Source organism: Orcinus orca, chromosome 4 (genome assembly GCF_937001465.1).
Source record: "Orcinus orca chromosome 4, mOrcOrc1.1, whole genome shotgun sequence".
NCBI classification, from domain to species: domain Eukaryota; kingdom Metazoa; phylum Chordata; class Mammalia; order Artiodactyla; family Delphinidae; genus Orcinus; species Orcinus orca.
The window spans coordinates 22,401,070-22,420,940 of record NC_064562.1 but is presented as its reverse complement, the minus strand read 5'-3'; the positions used below and the strand labels follow the sequence as shown (position 1 = coordinate 22,420,940).

At 41.4% G+C, this 19,871-nt stretch overlaps 1 protein-coding gene across 5 annotated transcripts in view; it reads left to right on the top strand.

Moving 5' to 3' along the window:
• The window catches only part of SETD7 (SET domain containing 7, histone lysine methyltransferase), a 53,316-nt gene that overhangs the window by 16,141 nt on the left and 17,304 nt on the right, over positions 1 to 19,871 (top strand). For all 5 annotated transcript variants that reach the window (XM_049708974.1, XM_049708973.1, XM_049708971.1 and 2 more), the window contains exons 4-7: positions 4,797 to 4,998; positions 8,906 to 9,095; positions 15,422 to 15,503; positions 17,732 to 17,849. In XM_049708974.1, coding sequence (XP_049564931.1) covers positions 4,797 to 4,998; positions 8,906 to 9,095; positions 15,422 to 15,503; positions 17,732 to 17,849 — 592 coding nt within the window. The remainder of the gene's footprint in view (positions 1 to 4,796; positions 4,999 to 8,905; positions 9,096 to 15,421; positions 15,504 to 17,731; positions 17,850 to 19,871) is intronic.

The following is a 19,871-nucleotide window of genomic DNA, read 5'->3' as shown; positions in this document are numbered from 1 at the left end:
ACAATGTTTTAATACTAAGAGTCATAATTTAATTTGGTTAGAGACAGGAATTTAAAGTAAAATTATCATTCATTTAAAATTTCCCTCTTGATTCTATACCAGACAAAAGAAAGGCAACACAGTGGGGGAGGGAACAGAGTTTATGCCTCAGGAGCTGGAAAACCCCAAACCTTCTAGAGGCCAAAATATGAAGGAAAAGCCAAAGCTGTTTAGTCTCCTAAGAACACTTTTGTGTATTCGATATTAAAGAGAACTTTAAAATGAAAATAGTTGAATAGATTGCAGCTGTATCAGTCTAGGTAAACAATTATAAAAAATTTTCATTTCTTTGTAAGTTAGATTTTCTCATTCAATTTAATACTGGAAATTTAAGTACAAGAGCTTTGACAAAACAGATGAAAATGGTCTGTGTATATGGAAAGAAAGAAATCTAATTAAAATTGATTTTTAAATTTTCTCCATGTTTTCGAGTTATTTGATTCAGATGCTGGTACCAGAAAAATCAAACCAGTTTTGCAGCTTCTTAACATACTAAAAAATCTGCCAAGATGTTGAAAGAAATTTTAAGAAAATACAAGAACATTGTGTATGATATGATCCCCTTTTTTGTTAAAAAAAAAAAAAAACACCACACAGGTGGGAAAATGCTTAATATATAAATGGAAAAAAGTCTTAAATGGTAAATTGCCAAATTGGGTAAGAGTACTGGGAGTTTCTACATCTTTGTAGTATTTGATTTATTTGTTCACTTTACAATGAATACATATTACTTTTTTCACTTAAAGAAGCATTTATTCCATCCTTCCCTCAGACAGAGAGGGATCTTTCTTACTTGTGTGGTTTTTTTTTTTAAGTAATATATATAATTTATTTATTTTTGGCTACGTTGGGTCTTTGTTGCTGCGCGCAGGCTTTCTCTAGTTGCTGTGAGCAGGGGCTACTCTTCATTGCGGTGCGTGGGCTTCTCATTGGGGTAGCTTCTCTTGTTGCGGAGCACGAGCTCTACGCGCATGGGCTTCAGTAGTTTGTGGCACGTGGGCTCAGTAGTTGTGGCTCACGGGCTCTAGAACGCAGGCTCAGTAGTTGTGGCGCACGGGCTTAGTTGCTCTGCGGCATGTAGGATCTTCCCGGGCCAGGGCTCGAACCCGTGTCCCCTGCATTGGCAGGCGGATTCTTAACCACTGCGCCACCACGGAAGGCCTTACTTGTTTTTTTTTTTAAGTAGATTTAGAGCAGTGTTGTCAGTTTCTTTGATGATCTATTCCAGTGTCTCATAACTATTTCCCTGCTGCTGCTGTTTTAGGCCAAGTTTCTCAGTAGAAAGCTCACCATCACGTACATGAAAGTGCATGCTTAATAACAATAGCTGTTATTTATTCGAGCAATCATTATGTCCCAGATCATCTTCTAAGCACTTAATATGTATCAACCCATGTACTTTTTAATAACCCTATTAGCAGCTGCAGTTTACAAATGGAGAAATAAAGCAGAGCATTTAAGAAACTTTCCTAACTTGCAGACTGTATGCACATACACTTCATATAAAGAATCCTCCCTGCACTTGAGAAATACTCTTAACATCCTTATGTTCCCTCTCAATTTTCTCTTCTCAAAGCAAGATTATCCCAGTTCCACTCTTTCATTTAGGAAATATCACTTGAAGATATGCTGTGTTTATATGTTAGGGAGGAATACATAATGCCTAATTTGTTCCTGTAAAGGGCTTACAATCTATTTAGAGAAATAGGACCCGTAAGCTGATCATGGATAAAGACGTGGCACATCCTGTACTAGTCCATGACTAGGCTTCAGTGACTGTGGTTGCAGAGGTCAAGGTAGACTCTGTGGGAAGTATGGCTCCATATGGAGGATGGGTAGGCTCTGGGGAGGCCAGTGATGAGAACACCTTCCTTCACAACACAGCTCCCAATCCAGTTTCAGCAAGGAAGATTAGAAAGTTATTCCTCCATAGCTACTTCTCAGATATAACCAGATATTAATGATTGAGTTGCTACAAAATAGTGCCATTTTCTCATAGTCGATTTCTTTCTGAAATAGAAAAAGACCAGAGGTTGGAGAATATTCATTCTTTTCCCAAAGTCATTTTTGTTTTGAATTTAAAAAAAGGAAAATGTGACCCGTAACTTTTTTTTCCTGAATGTGTCCTCAGGGATTTTAAAAGTTTGGTTACATATGTTTTAAGGGAAGAGGCAGGGAAAACATAGTATAGGAGCTAAGATACATAGATGTGTGCTTGGGGCCAGTGAATGAACTAATGTGAGCAGAGGATTCTAGAGCGGGAGTCGGCAAACTTTTTCTGCCTGGGGTGAGATAGTAAATATTTTAGGCTTCTTGGGCCACATTCGGCCTCTGTTGCAACTATTCAACTCTGCTGTTGTCATATGAAAGCAGCCACAGAGGATACGGAAAGGAATGTTCATGGCTGTGTTCCAGTAAAACTGTATTTACAAAAACAGGCAGCCGGCCATGGTTTGCCAGCCTCCTCTGGAGGAAAAAGTTAGAAAGAAAGGTGGTGCCTTTAACACCAGACTAAGAAGCTTTTATTTCCTTTGAAATAAAAGGATTTCAAAGCCTTATCATTTTTTATTGCCCTGGAGACCCCAGCTCATGTGATAACATGCCCCCTTTTTGTTATCAGATTCTATCCAAGCTACCAAAAAAATGTACTAAGGAAGCTAAGCTGTTTCCTCAGGCAGGGGCTGGAAAACAATGCCGTAAGTTTTGCTCTCCAATACCTAAGAATTTGCATTTGGGAATCTTAACGTTCGTTGAGCTACGGGAAAGAGCAGTTTGTTCTTAGGATTATGATACTAATAAGGGAAGGTTCTGCTCTGAGGGAGGGCGGGACAAACTACGGGACATGACCTGGGGGAAATATGTGCAAACCCACATGACTGGTTAACTGATTCGTGAGACCCATGCCTTGTAGATTTCATCATAAACCTAAGAAACATTGGCAGACTAGTCTGTCAGGGAATAATTCTGCCCAAACATACACAGTAACCTTTTGAATGCTGCTGAGAATTCAAAGTCGATAGGGTCACCAGGTTTAGCAAATAAAAATCCAGGGCACCCAGTCAAAATGGGTTCAGATAAGCAACGAAAAATATTTTAGTAAAACTATATCCAGTTCAATATTTGGGACATACTTATGCTAAAAAATTATTTGTTGTTTATCTGAAATTCAGACTTAACTGAGCATATTCTGTTTTATCTGGCAATCCCCAAACTGAAGATAGATGATTAAATAGTTTTTTGCCCTGTCTATTGCATCATTATGTCAGTTGATTAGTAATCCTTCACCAAGGTTCTTTTTTTTCATGGCAGGAGTCTAATGACAGCCGAATCTCCTTAATTCCGACCTCACTGACATAGAATTTTGATTATTGATGCAAGGGCTGTGCTAAAGTGCACCTTTTTCTCTTCATGAATTTACTAGGCCTGTTTATCATTGATAGTACAAACAAAACTGAAAGAGAACGATTTATCTCCTTGGGAGACTACAAATAGTATAATTACAATGTAATCAGAGGCTATCGTTATTTAGACTGTGCTTTTCATTTAATAATTACAGATCATTCTGTCATTCATTAGAGCAAGACAGCACTTTTCCAGGCAGACTCAGGTGCAGCCACCTCGGTCCCCATGGCCCCCTTTGGGTCCCACCTGTCCCCAGTACCTGTCTCCTGGTTCTGTGTTTGTCTTGTTCATCATGCTTTCTAGATCCTCACACGACGCTCCCTACTTGAAGGCACCCTGTAAATGTCTGTTAGTTGAATTAATGAATGAGTGTTATCTGCACATGTTAAAATAATCAAACTGTCTTTGTTGCTAAACATCTTACTTTTTAATTGTAAAAAATAATTTGAGCTGGTCTTTCCCCTCATTCCAGATTCCAGTTCATGAAGGGAATTTTTGGATAAAGTTAGTTTCATTGCATAATGGCCTTTGCGAGGCTGACACTGAAAACATGTATTGAAATTCCAGACGTGTTTTATGAGGAGAGAAAAAGGTTCTTGTAAAATCACCACGAGCACCCTTGTGAGCTTTCTTCTGTTCTAGGACGACGGGTCTCAAACTTTATCAGGCTGCTAATGATAGTAGCAAGGTTAAGTGGGCCATCTTCCTTACTTGCCCCTATTTCCCATGATCGCACGCACACACAAGTTAATCCCCATATATCTTCCAAAGAGATGGATGGGGATACTTTTGATTGGATACCAGTTATGGTTGTCACCGATAAATAATGCATTAATGGCTTAAGACAGATAAGCAGACATCTACACGTTCTAAACCACATTTGTATTACTAGAGACCACTATATACAAGCTATCTGAAAGACCCTTGAGAACTCCCAGTGAATTCTGGAACTCTTGAGGGAAATTAAGCATGAGTGGTTTATGTGTGGAAAGGGTGGTTTATGTGTGGAAAGGGTAACACCAGAATTTCTATTGCCCGGTATTGGTTGGCATCTAGCCTTGGAAACATACTTAGATGAGGCTTGTTCTTTTCCACCTGTGGCTTCTTTCTTCTGTATTTCCTCCAGTAGAGAAATTGGATTAATAAGAACCAGGAGATTAGGAATTAAATCTCCCTTTCAGTATCTAATCCTACCCATATCTTGGGAGTATTTTTCCTAGCAATCTCGGAGAATTCAGGAGGATGTACTGAATACAGGCCAGCATTGGAACAGAGCTGGGCGTGGTGTGATCCTTTCTTTTAAGAGAGTTGAGTCACTGTCTGACTGTTCTCTTTTGTTCTCCCTTCTCTCACAGCACCCTGGAGGGATATTATGTGGATGATGCCCTGCAGGGCCAGGGAGTTTACACTTATGAGGATGGAGGAGTTCTCCAGGGCACATATGTAGACGGAGAGCTGAATGGACCTGCCCAGGAGTACGACACAGATGGAAGACTGATCTTCAAGGGACAATATAAAGATAACATTCGGCATGGAGTATGCTGGATATATTACCCAGTAAGCCTCACGACTGTTCATTTTGCTGGAAAGTAACGAGTTTTAAGACAATGCTTCGAGTCTTCCCAATGAATAACAAAATGTATTCTCTATCTTAGGAAATGTGAGGCTGTGAAACTTGAGAGTCGGTAGCTGAAGCCAACAGCTTAGGGGGATATCCTCTCACAGTTTCACTATTGACTTCGATTGTTGTGCTCCGATCTACTATGAATTTCTCCTCAGGGTGGCTTTGGAAAGGAATGATTAGTCATGATGAAAACAAACTGGGACAAACTGGTTTGATTGTACCACTAATAAAGACAAAAATATATTGCTTTTTAAAAATATTCCTTTGGGATATAGAAAGAGATGGTGGAATGTCTCGTTGTTGCAATTAATGTTATTCTTTCTCATATGTAAGAACTAATCCAGCAACTTCCCATCTTTTTGGACTTACTACACTATTGTTACTTGATTTTACAATCCTACTCCCTGCTTTCTGGTTTATCTTGCTTAAATCAAGGTGATTAAAATTAACTTGCCTCTGAGTATTTGATAACATTTTATGATCTTTCTGGAGCTGACTAGAGCAAAAAAATGTGGCAAAACCCATGGCTGGGAATTAATGCTGTAATTTTTGTTTGCATTTCAAATACATCATCTGTTTGTAGTGAATTTCCAGAAAATGTTTCAGAAAATAAACCTGAGGAAATATTTTATTTTGTCCAGAGCTTAAGTCAAAATACTTTTTTTCCCTTAGTCTTAACCGTATCCTCTTTTGATTTAAAAGTATTAATAAAAACATGTATAACAAGAAGAGTAGTCCCAGCTAAATCTATTTACACGTTATTGTTCCTAAAAAGTAAGTTATACTCTAGGCATAAGAAAAAATATTGTAAAACATTCTTTAAAATAATTAGGAAAGCATTTACACATTCTCTTGGTAGGATCTGCAATAGCTCACAAGTCCTTTCAGTTACAGAGGGAGAAGAGATGGAGGTACTTACCAGTTAGGAAGCCTGAAACTTTCGTTGCTTCATCAGTAGGCAGGATAAGCTTCCTGCTGCCCAGTGCTGGGGAGCTGCCGATATGACAGTGAATCTTGAAGCCTGGGAACGTGGAATTCCTCATGAGGGTGGGTCTAGGAAAGAGGTAACGGATTACCAGATTCTCCCACTACCTGTCATTTTACTTGTGACTATGATCAATTTAAGTCCCTAGAGGAGATCAACGATGAACTGAGGTGAATGGATCCGATTGGCTCAATGTAGTTGCATTTTGAAACCTAGAATGTGCAGCTGCATTTTAGCCTTCAGCCTTAATCACTGTCTTTTAAAGCACCGAGAGAAGACTCTGCCTTAGGAAGGAAGAAGCACTAGGGACTTACAAGCTTTAAAAATCAACTTGGTTGATAACACTTTGTATATAGTATCTGTTGGCATTTGGGGTCGGGGCTGGGGGAGGCTGGTAATCACACCCCACTGCTCTGCTCTCTGGACTGGGAATCAATTAAGAAATAGACGTAGGTATCAGGGATCAGGATGTTGGCTTCATTATGGCGGAGTTGGACTGGAGATGTGGCCTGGGCTTCTACTCCTGCCCCTCTGAACTAAACGGATGGGCCAGCTGCCCACAGAGCAGCCAGAAAGCTGCAGGTTTCCCTTGAGGAGTAGGGCTGCTTGGGGGAGCTTCCCCAGGGAGAGGAGAGGACCGAGAGGGGAGCAGGTGCAGCCTGTGGGCACTGTCAGTTCCCAGGACAGGTGAGCGAAAGTGCAGAACACATGAGAGCAGCAGCCTTATGCCGTTAACCCCTACCCAGTAGAGTTGGGTGTCAGTGGGTGTCAGATCCTGCCTTCTCACTAACCAAGTGAACGATATCTCCTCCCATGAGGGGGAGCCACTGAGCAGAGGAGAAAAAGGAGCAGTTTCTTCCCCAGCACCCCTGACACAGCCAACAAAGAAGTGTTTGTGACACGAAGTCAAAGCAGGAACAAGGGGAGGCAAAAATAATGATCCTCCCTACAGGATTTGTAAGCTCTCTAAGGACAGTTTATTTCTTTCAAAATTTGACCTTAAAACAGTGATGGAAAGTTTTTAATTAAAAACTCATAACTCCGGCCTTCCCTGGTGGCGCAGTGGTTGGGAGTCTGCCTGCCGACGCAAGGGACACGGGTTCGTGCCCCGGTCTGGGAAGATCCCACATGCCGTGGAGCGGCTGGGCCCGTGAGCCATGGCCGCTGAGCCTGCACGTCCAGAGCCTGTGCTCCGCAACGGGAGAGGCCACAACAGTGAGAGGCCCGCGTACCGCAAAAAAAGAAAAACAACTCATAACTCCTTTTGGAAAAAAAAAAAGAATCTCTGCTTTATCATTCTAGACAAATAAAATCATTTGCCCCCCAAACTGGAAGTTTAAAGCACATAAGGGGGAAGAAAAACGTGAGACCCTAGAAAGACAGAATCCTGTTCTGAAGAAATAATCATGTTGATGGCTTATATTAGTTACGGCATATAAGAAGCATAAATACACCATTCAGCTCAGTCACTGAAAGCCTGAAGGCAGATCTTGCAAAAAGTATCATCCCCGTACGGGCTGGGTTATTAAGAATTAACTCGGGAAGGAGAAAGAGCAATAATACGTCGCTAATGCACTTTCTATCCATGAAAAATGCTTCCAAGTATTTTTGTTTCTATGGAAGTGCTGTGATTCATTTTTTAATTGATAACCTTTTTTCTCCAAAGAGCAATTGGACTATGATGAACTGTAGAAATCCTGTACCTGGTGGTATTTCTTCCTGCTGTCTCTCTGTAAACAGCATTTGGAATCACTTGAAAGTCGTCCCACGTCACTGACTTTGAGTAGCTGCTTCTAGAACCTTTCAGTTGGGGGAATATCGAAGCTTTTAGAAGATGTCATGGGCTTACTAGTCTTGTGTCAGACCCACGAAGGCCTTAGATTTTCAGCTATACCATAAGGACCTTCTGGATGGGAAAAAAAAAAAAAGGGAAACATCTCTTGCACCCTAGATTAGATTTTTTTAAAATTATTTATTGGTTTAATATCCCAATTCAGTTTTAAAAATATTTATATCATCTACTGTATCCCTAGCACTGGTACCAGGATGCAGAATTCTCTGATAGCCTCTGCCCTAAAGCATTTAATGACCCTTTGGAATGAAGCAAATGACAGTTAAAGAGGAAGCACAGCTGACTTCTCTCCTGGAAGGAGAGAGAAGGGAGAAGTAAATAAAGACGAGTGGGAAGAAAGAAGTGATGGGGAAGGGCGTAGAATTTAGTTGATCGTTTTTCACTTTTCCTTCTAACTCCAAAAAAAGTGATGGAATAGAATTCTCAGAAAGGCAGTGTCCACAAGTCCTTTTGTTTATCCCTTAGAAAGTGCGGATGACTCTCATTACTCATGTATACTGAACTAATTCTTAAGTACCTTTGAACTAAAGATTTTCTTACTAGACCAGAAATCCAGAATTCAATATTTGAGAAGTGAAATCATAGGAATAGTAAGACTGTCCTGCTACCTCATCACATTTGATATTGCCCCAAAGTAACCCTTAGTTACACTTCCTTTCGATGATTGTAACTTACATCACAAATACAACATGTTTGTTTCTTAGATAACAAACCAAGTTACAGTATCAGTAGCTTGTCCAAGGATCATAAAGCACAACTCCGTCTTTGACTCTCTAAATCAGGCTGTATGCCCCCTGTGCATATAACTTATAGGGGACTGGATGGGGAGGAGAGAGCTGCCTCATGCTTTTCACGCTCATGTGAAAAGCTCTGCGTTCTGAAACTGTTATGATCCATATTAGTGCTGTTAACAATGGCAGTGCACAAGAGAAATGTCTTGAACTCATGTCATATAGATAAATACTATATATAATATGTTCTGGTTTTGGGTTTCTCCCATCAGGATGGAGGCAGCCTTGTAGGAGAAGTAAATGAAGATGGAGAGATGACTGGAGAAAAGATAGCATATGTGTACCCTGATGAGAGGACTGCCCTGTATGGAAAATTCATTGATGGAGAGATGATAGAAGGGAAACTGGCTACTCTTCTGTCCACTGAAGAAGGAAGGCCTCACTTTGAACTGATGCCTGGAAGTAAGTTGAATCTGCTTCAGACGGGTTGCTCTAATTCCAAAACGGGTTGTTGAGGCTTAAGAGAAGTTAATTTCTTTGTCTAGTCTCGTGTATTAGCTTGGCTGCATAACAGATACCTCAGCATCTCAGTGGTTTACAACAGCAAACACAGGTCTGCTAAGCAACTGTACTCGACTGGTCCAGGTGGGGCATGGCCAGGCCAGGCTGGACCTGAGGCTTCTAGTCAGCTCTGAGTCTGTTCTATGTCTTAATTCTGGGCCCAATCTAAAGGTACAGTGGTGGCCTGGGTCAGTTTTCTCAGGTGGTCACAGGAAGCCAGAACATGAGCAGACACCTATGATGCCTCTTAAAGCCTCAGCTTGGAACTGACACAAAGTCCCTTTCACCCACTTTTCATTGGTCAAAGCAAGTCACATGGCCAAGGCGGACATCAGTGAGACAGGGTAATATACACCGTGCACTTTAGTGGCACATGCTAAAAAGTCATCTGACAAGGGCATAGCTGTATAATTCTAACGCACAGAAGGAGTGAAGAAATAACAGCAGTAACTTAATCAGTTTTAAATATTATATCTCAGGGAAAAAAACAGTTTAATGATTTAACTGATAAAGAATCAAATTAGGTAGATCTCCAAGTTGGGACAGATTGTAATGCTGATTCAGCCTGAGCTTTGACTGGGAAGGATAAATGCACATTGGCACCCGGGCCCTCTTCAAAGTCTAGCATCTTCTTGGAGGACCTATTCCATACATGAATGATCCTATTGGAATCAATGATAGAAAAAATCCTATTTCTTTTTAGAAGTACAGGATGGCACACCAAACTTTTTTTCTGAGTATAAAATTATTTCTTGTAGAAAATCTGGAAGATATACAAAGAAAAACATCAAGATTTTGTATTTGGAGTGGCACAATATTAAGAAAGCTAAATCGGTCTGATTCCTTGAAATATGCATATATGTATTTCCAATCCAAGTTAAGGTATAAGGAGAATAAAGTAGAAAAGATAATACAGGGACTTCCCTGGTGGTCTAGTGGTTAAGACTCCACACTGTCAATGCAGGGGGCCTGGTCAATCCCTGGTCCGGGAACTAGATCCCACATGCCGCAACTAGAGATCCCGAGCGCCGCAACTAAAGATCCTGAGTGCCTCAACTAAAGATCCTGCATGCCGCAACTAAGACCTGGTGCAGCCAAATAAATAAATAAATATTTTTTTAAAAAAAGAAAAGATAATATATAGAGGCATTGATAGGCCTAAATAATATTTAGCTGTTTGGATTGGAAGGAGATTCTCCAAAGGGTGGTAGTCCAAAAATAGGAAGCCTAGCACTTTACATTTAGGTCCAACTTGGGTTGTTATAAATGTCTCTGGTTTTGTTTTTTTAAGTTAAAAATTGAGGCATTTTAAATGCAATATGGGATTCTGGATTGGATCCTGGAACAGAAAAAGGACATTCGTGGAAAAACTGGTGAAATCTGAATAAAGTCTGGAGTTCAGTCAATACTAACGCAGCTATGTTGGTTTCTTAATTTGGACAAATGCACCATGTAACACAAGAAATTAACATTAGGAGAAGCAGTGAGGGGCATTGGGAACTCTCTGTACTACGTTTGCAACTTTTCTGTAAATTTAAAATCATTCCAAAATGAAGGGTTTTTTAAGTTGTAACAGTACCCTTTGAACTTCAAACTCTAATATCTGCACTCTTCACATCCATTCCAAAAGGAGACAGTGTTATAAGGTTTAGAAATGAGGAGACTCCAGCTAGGGGAGGATCCCACTTGGTGATGCAGATTTTAAAAGTGGCAGCATTTGGAAGTGGCAGCATTTTTAGTGGCAAGAGTCTTGGACTTAAGAGTCACCTCGTTTGAGTCTCAGTGCCAACATTTACTGTATTATGGTTTGGGGCAGGTTAGTTATCCTTTCAGAACCCGTTTTTTCATTATAAAATACAGATAGTGGCACCTACCATAAAGCCCCCATCAGGAAAGTTACTGTGGTTGTTACATTCTTCTTAGTATAAGTACGAAACACATTTTGGGAAGTGAGAGGGGAATGATGATTTTTCTTAGAACTCCTGGTTGCAAATAACAAACACCCTCTTCAAACTAACTTAAGGCCAAAAAAAGGAGGGGGGGGTGGATTTATTGGCAAGATTCTAGCAGGTCCCAGTTCTTTTAAGGATAGGTTGAACAATTTGGGTCTCAAAAGGGTCAGGAACCATAGCTGCTCTGGGTGACTGGGAGGCACCGGGCGCAGTCTTTACTCTGTGTTCTGCTCCTTTTGTTTCTCTCTCCTTCCTCTTCCAGTTACAGTGATTGAACCACTGACTGGCTGACAGATGAGGGCTTTCGGGTCATGTGGCCTCTGGTCCAGTGGTTGAGGGAGGGGAAGAGGGAAACAGAAATCGAGTATCTCACCTAAAATCCTCCTACAACCGCCTTCTCCTTTTTCTCTGTGCTTTTGGATCCACAAACTGCTTCTCCGTCTCCACTTACTTCTTGCTGAGTTCCTCCTTGTGCCTCTGCCTGGAATTTCTTTTCTCCTCATCTCTTTGCCTCTTTCCATAGGAATTCCATTCCCTGGCTAATGTCTTTTCCATCTTTTTTTTTTTTTTTTTTTTTTTTTTAAACACAGTTATCAGCATCAGCTGGATGTTTCTTAGAAATGCAGGCTGTCAGGCCCACTTTGGGACTATTAAATCAGAATTCCCATTTTTTTAAATTTGATTTAAAAAAATTTTTTATTGGAGGATAGTTGATTTACAACGTTGTGTTAGTTTCAGGTGTACAGCAAAGTGAATCAGTTATACATATACATATATCTACTCTTTTTTAGATTCTTTTCCCATATAGGCCATTACAGAGGACTGAGTAGAGTTCCCTGTGCTATACAGTAGGCCCTTATTAGTTTTTATTTTTTTGGCTGCGTAGCTTGTGGGATCTTAGTTCCCCGACCAGGGATTGAACCTGGGCCCTAGCAGTGAAAGTGAGGAGTCCCAACCACTGGACCGCCAGGGAGGTCCCTGCCTATTCTATCTTTACAGCTTGGCTCACCTCTTAGAAGTAACGTTTGTCAAGTGAATGGATGAATTCTAGTCACAGGTCATAGTACCAACGATAGGGGAAAGGAGGAAAAGGAAATGGTTCCTTCCGTTTGCCTGGAGCACAGGCCTGTCTAAGGGAGTAGAGGGAGGGACGGTATGCGTTGAAGAAGGTGCATCAGCTCCTTGAGGGCAGGAAGAGATGCGACTCCCACTGGTATCTGCACAGCCCCTAACACAGTGCTTTACGTGTGGTTGGCACTTAGTACATTCGTGAGGAAAAGTATTAGTCTAAGGAAGGGAGATGGGAATTCCCAGGAGAATTTCTGCACAATAGAATGTGTATTCCACAGAAATGTTTGGTTTGAAAATGGTTTTTTCTTCTTTTTTGAACTAACTTCCTTTAATGGGCTGTGTGCTGGTCCGGATGCATTCCTCAGCCTTTCCCTGCCCTGCTTTACTGCATAGGGCTTCTGCCCCTTGCAGGCTGCATTCCCCAGGCTCTTGTGCCTGGGGCTTCTGTCTGGCTTTGGCCACAGGCTGGGGACACGGAGAGGGACAGGAGCAGGGAGAAGCCCTCTCTGTGTCCAGCAGAGTCCCCAGCAGTGGCCTGTCTCCTGATTCCATCTCCCAGCAGGACGGTCCCCCACGGGTCCAGCTTCCCTGGACTCCCCCAGCTCTAGAGCTCCAGGAATGCCTCTGCCTCTGTCCCTGTGCCTCAGGGTTTTGGCCTCCTGCTCTTGCCAGTTTCTGGGCTCTTCACTGCCCTGTTTGGCTTCCCAGCTCTTCCAGCCTCTGTGTAACCAATTCCCTGTATTAAATTCTCTCTCTCTGAAATACTCAAATGGTCTGTTTCCTGGTTAGACACCGAGTGATCTGGATTGTTTTCTGACTTTTACTTTGAGACATTAATTTGGGTTTTATTTATTTATTTATTGTAGTTTTGGCTGCGTTGGGTCTTCGTTGCTGTGCATGGGCTTTCTCTAGTTGCAGTGAGCGGGGGCCACTCTTTGTTGCGCTGCGCGGGCTTCTCATTACAGTGGCTTCTCTGTTGCGGAGAACGGGCTCCAGGAGCGTGGGCTTCAGTAGTTGTGGCATGCAGGCTCAGTAGTTGTGGCTCGTGGGCCCTAGAGCGCAGGCTCAGTAGTTGTGGCGCATGGGCTTAGTTGCTCCACGTCATGTGGGATCTTCCCGGACCAGGGCTCGAACCCCTGTCCCCTGCATTGGCAGGTGGATTCTTAACCACTGTGCCACCAGGGAAGCCCATTAATTTGGGTTTTGATTGTATAAAAAAAGGAAACAGAGAGAGGACCTGGTAGCCATTGGTAACCACTTAGGAATTGCTTAATGGAATAATTTGTGATGCCTTAGTACCTAAAATAATTGACTTTGCTGGAGTAAGCCCTCCAGTTCCAAAACTTGTTTCTTTACTTATTAGCCTTTGGAACACCGTATGTCTTCCTTGTGCTCTGGGAGGATGCTCTGAAGCTAATTCTTTGCAGAGAACGAACATTAATTCTAGGACGGTTGTGTACCTTCGTTTCTGGAATAAATTACTAATTGGCTTCTGAACCACTTTAATAGAAATAAGATGACTTTGTTAATGCTTTATCAAAAGCAGTCTGTTCTCCTTAATTCTGCTGAGGCTGAATTTATTTTTAGTGAAGGAGACAATTGCCAAGGGTGGGTGGTTGGAGTCTATAGACTGTGTCTAGTATCAAGAAAACCACAAGAAAAATTTAAAACTATTATCCAATCTGATCTGACCAGAGAGATCTCCAATTTTCATGACAAAGCTTTTTCTTGATTAAAAATTGTAATTACACAAGCAGCTTTTAAACCATATGAATAAAGAAAATTCAAAAGCAAAAATGGGATTTTAAAAGATACTTCTGATGGCTGTTTATTAAGACCTGAGAACGAAACTCCAGAACAAACCTAAAAACTATCCATTTATATCTTGCACAGCAATCTGTAATGACTGGTGTAAACCTGCCTATAGGAAGCATGTTATCTAGCCAGTCAGCTACTATTTCATTCTATCACATATTTTTTTTTACACAATATTCCCTTGGCATTGAACTTTTTAAAATTTTATTTTATTTTATTTTTTAATTTTTGTCTGCTTTGGGTCTTTGTTGCTGTGCGTGAGCTTTCTCTAGTTGCGGCGAGCGGGGGCTACTCTTCGTTGCAGTGCTCAGGCTTCTCATTGCAGTGGCTTCTCTTGTTGCAGAGCACGGGCTCTAGGCACACGGGCTTCACTAGTTGCAGCACGCAGTCTCAGCGGTTGTGGTGCCTGGGCTTCGTTGCTTCACGCCATGTGGGATCTTCCCGGACCAGGGATCGAACCCGTGTCCCCTGCATTGGCAGGCGGGTTCTTAACCACTGCGCCACCAAGGAAGTCCCTCTATCACCTATTTTATTTAGAACTAATATTACCACATGTTACCGTTCCCATCTACTAAACGTCCAATTGCTGTATTCATTAATAACCTAAAAATATCTTTTAGCGACTCAGTTCAACATCACAAAGTTCAACAAACAAAACAGCAGATTTTAATCCCCTCGTATGAGAATATTTGACGTTTTGGCAATATTTGTTATACTTATGATTCTCCAATCATAAGTGATCTTAGAGGTGTAACATCAGTTGTACCAAATGGTGTGGGTGATGCTTACATGTAGAGCACCCAGGTAATTCCAGATATTTGTAGAATGAAAGAGAGAAAGTAAATTATGCTGTATAACATGGTATCCATCTTCATTATTATATTCTTGAATAAAGTGAAAGCATTTCAGGAGTAATATAAAAAAAGTATTTCTTTAGATTAACTTTTTCCTGATTATCTGTATGTATTTTTTCCACTTAGATATTCAGGAAAAGAAATAAAACCCATATGTGTACCTTTTACTACGTAACAAAATGAGGAGTTGGGGTTTATCTATTCACAATTGTAAATTCTCTTAAATATAATGGATGTTATTTTAATCACCAAGAGATTCATGTGAATATGATGGAGAATGAAGCTAAGAAGTTTATTATGTTTGCACACTCAGCATAAGTAAACTTTTTTTCCCCTAACACGCGCCAGTAAACTTTCTTATCATAAAAACCTATTATCATTTTAGAAAACTATCCATTTATATTGAAGAATTTCATTCTAGTTGGCCTAACTTGAATAACACTTTTCATTATTTAACTCTTTCTGGTCCTGTGGATAGAGAGAACGCTCTTCCCTAACTCTGGGCCTTGTACTGAGATTATTGTTTGCTTTTTAGGTTCGGTGTACCACTTTGATAAGTCAACTTCATCTTGCATTTCTACCAATGCCCTTCTTCCAGATCCGTATGAATCAGAGAGGTAATTTTTTCCATGTGGTTTAAACAGCACCATTTATGTGAGATTAAATAACCCTTGTGGTAGGAATTATTGGCCCTCTGCTAAGGCCGAGTTCTTGAGCAGAAAAAAATAGTCATATATTCCGAGGAAGAGTGTTTTTATTGTCATATAGAATCTGTCCCTGTAAGGAAGTTTTTCCACCCATAAAGCACAGAACAGCTTGTGTGTCAGTCCCAGAATGAAGCTTCTACAAAGACAGCAGTTGGGCCAGGCAGCCAGCTATGCCCTGCTCAAGCGTCCCCTTTCTTGGGGCTCTGGTGCCACAGTTTGTGCCTTAGCCCCTGCTGGCCCCTAGGGAGCATTTCACACTCTTGAAAGCTCTAGCCGAGGCAGGGACCAAATGCCTCCTTTTCTACTTAGCCCAGCTGAGGGGGTCTGGAATGTGAGATAATTTCTTTATTCACTAAGGGAAGACAGGAGTGAAACAAAGAAAATACAAGAAGCATAAAAACATTCCAGCTTATAAATTACAAGTTTCTGATTCTCTAAGATCCCTCCCAGAGTGTCAAGCCCTGTTCCATTTCATACCCTAGCTAAACTCTAAGCTCCTGGTATGGTTTTCTCTGGTCCCCTGCCTGGGGTTCTTATTCCCCAGCGACTGGCCTGTTTGTGGGTAAGAGTGCCATCTGCAGTTGGCTTTCTCTTGGCCTCACTCTGTAAGCGTGGCTTCTATTCAGTTTCTGTCCCGTCCCCATCGGAGAAAAGGCCTCTTCCCTGGTTTAACTGACAGGGCTGACACCACAATGTCACAATGAATGAATGGCCTCTTTCTTGACACGAGGCTCTGGACTGTTGGCAGGGAGAAAGGTTTGGTCTCTTGTTAGCCCCCAAAACACAACAGTACCATAACCGTATGCATCAGTCATTTTTTGTTACTGTCATTGTGATGATGCCACATAACAATACCCTCAGACTATCAGTGATTTATGAAAGCAAACATTTTCTTTTACGCTCATGCTTCTGTAGATTGGCTGACGTTCAGCCACTTTTGACTGGGCTCAACTCGGCTCAGCTGGACTAGGCTACACTCCAGGTTTCAAGTTGGGTTCCAGTCTGTCTCACATGCCTTCATTCCAAGACTCAGGCTAAGGGAGCAACAGCCTCCCGGGGCATCTTCTTCTTGTGGAGATGAATGGAAACTCAAGGAAGCTGGCAGAAACTTGCCATGCTTCTTAATATCCGAGACCTAGCTTTGCAGTCACTTCTGCCTAGTTGCAAAGCAGATCATATGGCCAAGACCAAAGTCAGTCAGGCAGGGATGTATCCTCAGCCCAAGCTGAAGGGCAGTCATGCGGCCAAGCAGCAGGACGTATAATTCTGTCCCAGGGAGAGAGTCAAGAGGTAAAAGCAATAATTCAGCCTTCCAGCCCATCAAATAAGCAGAAGGTCTACATAACAAAAATCCCAGATGACCAGTTCCACCAGAGTCATTACATCACAGGGGCCAGAAGAACTGAAATCCTGTGGACGGGGCATGTACTTACTTACTAAATCCAGTTCCATAATCATGAGTGCTGTTTTCTTATAAACCAGTGGTGGGCAAACTTGCCCTATAAAGGGCCATGTGGTCAGTATTTTAGGCTTTGTGGGTCTCTACTGCAACTACTTAAGTCTACCTTTGTAATGCTAAAGCAGTCATAGATAATATTGAACAGATAGGTGTGGCTGTGTCCCAATAAAACTTTATTTACAAAAATGGACACAGCCAGATTTGGTCCTTGAGCTGATCTGCTATAAACTCCTTTGTTGGGAAGTGCTTATTGGATATATTTTATTATGTAAAAGATTCATCTTGGGGCTCCATTAAAACAGTCTTTCCCTCCTATTTGGCACTGAGAAACTTAGGTATAGCTTTAATTAGCTTTGGGAAATGTTTGCCTTGTCTAGGAAGACAGTGGAAATTGTCATTAATTAAAACAGACAAATTTTTAAAAACCTTCTATCAAGCACTGAGTTACCTTGTGAATATATACTAATAATCCCTTTATTAGAGAGCAGTGAGAGAAATAAGTAACAGTTCTCCAGTTTCTAATGCCAAAATATGTGGTTTCACTGTTTCTTACTTCCTCATTGGATTATTATGAACTGACATTTTGTATCCCGTAGCTATAAGACTATTTTGGTGGTTGATGTAAGGGATGACATATCAAACTAAAAAAAATCATTATTTGCCCCTTTTTTCTGTTTAGGGTTTATGTTGCGGAATCTCTCATTTCCAGTGCTGGAGAAGGACTGTTTTCAAAGGTAGCAGTGGGACCCAATACTGTTATGTCTTTTTATAATGGAGTCCGAATTACACACCAAGAGGTGAGCGGGGTAGAAGTGGAAAATCAGCATGATTGGTTAAAGGGTTTTGTTTCAAGCACCCTTATTAATTTTCTCATTAGTCCTTTTACTTTAATATTCACTAGGGATATAAAGGAGCAAAAAACTAGGGTTTTTTGTAAAATGCTTGGATATTGTCTTATAGGCAGCCTCAGACTGCTTTAGCAAAGACCCCATAGATTATGTAGCTTATGAACAACAGAGATTGATTTCTCACAGTTCTGGAGGCTGGGAAGTCCAAGATCAAGGTGCCGACAGATTCAGGGTCTGGTGAGAGCCTGCTTCCTGGTTCATAGATGTCCCTCTTTTTGCTGTAACTTCATATGGCTGGAGGGATGAGGGAGCTCTCTGGGGCCTCTTTTATAAGACACTAATCCCATTCATGAGGGCTCTGCCTGCTGTCATGACCTAAACACCTCCCAAAGACCCCACCTCCGGATACCCTGACATTGGGGAGGAGATTTCAACATACGTTTGGAGGGGGGACATCAACATTCAGTCTATAGCAGATATTTTCCTCTTATTTTTTTTTAATTGTTGTGAAATCAAGTCTATTCATCTTTTTTTTTTAACTTATTTTTATTTATTTATTTGGCCACACTGCACAGCATGTGGGATCTTAGTTCCCCGACCAGGGATTGAATCCGCACCCCCTGCAGTGGAAATGCAGAGTCTTAACCACTGGACCGCCAGGGACGTCCCAATTTTCCTCTTTATTTTGAGCCTTAGTATGATTTTTTTTTTTTTTTTTTTTTTTTACATTCCACAGCTATTTTATAGAGAGTGGGCTGGTACCATCAGGGAGACAGTAATTGCTTTGTATTGGACTACACCCAGTATCTGAAAAACTGAGATCCAACCGGACTCTGTCAATAATTAATTTATGACCTTGGGTGGGGTGCTTTACAGGAAGGGCCCCTACTTCTGTCAGTGCAAAAGCCATACAATAGCCTCCACCTTACCTGGAAGGGTTCTATTTCCAAAAAAAATTAAAAGTTGAAGAGTTGAATCACCTCTTGCCTTTAAGACACAATCTTTGATACACTTCTCAGATTTCATATGTGTTTTTTTGTTTTTGCTTCTTTACTTCACAACTAGCTTCCTTAAGTGTGTGCTGAAGGGTGAAAGCTTGATGCTTCGAGCACAGCTAGGGCTCTGTCCATCCTGGTCTCACTTGTGTGAAGTTGGGTGGGACTTAAGTCCATCACTCACGTCCCACCTTCACGTCTTCATTTTTCGTTTGTTCCTATGGAATGATAAAAAGCAAAAGGCCGAGGAATAATCAAGTCACTGTACATTCAAAGCAGCCGCCCAGACAAAGATGTCAGTGCAGAAACCGAGCTGTGATCTGCCTCGCAGTGTCCCCTTGTGATGGTCAATCCAGAAAGTCCAAGAAATTCAGCCTGTGGACGGTGGCGCGGGATACTGACACATAATTTATTCAAACGTTTTACATCGAAGGAAACTGAAGCCAAGAGGGGTTAAGCAATTTGCCTAAGGTCACAAATATAGTAACTGGCAGAATTCAAGCAAGGTTTCTAACAGCAGAATCTGGCGCTGTGCTGAAACTCACTATATAAATGAATGAGGGTGCCTCCTTGCCTTCATGAAGTTTAGATGAGAAAAATACACAACTAGTGGCAACATAAGGAAGATGGTCCTGAGTGTCATATATCAAATCACATAACAGGTCTGGAATATTAAGATCCACGAAGATTTTTTCACTTTCATCACTGCTGTATCCCCTGCACCTAGAACAGTGCCTAGCATATGGTAGGTGCTCAGTCAGTATCTGTTGAATGAATATCAGATACAAATAAAAGCATAATTGTAGCTTACAGACAGGAGAGATGGTATACCTCTGAGTGTCAACAGTTTTTGAATGAAAGTGTGATCCTGTTAGTTCCGAAACGCTGTCCTTGCTGGCATGCACAGATGCTGGGGCCTGTTGGTCAGGACTGGTTGGGAGAAGGGATGCCTGCTGCTTGCACAGCGGATAGTGCG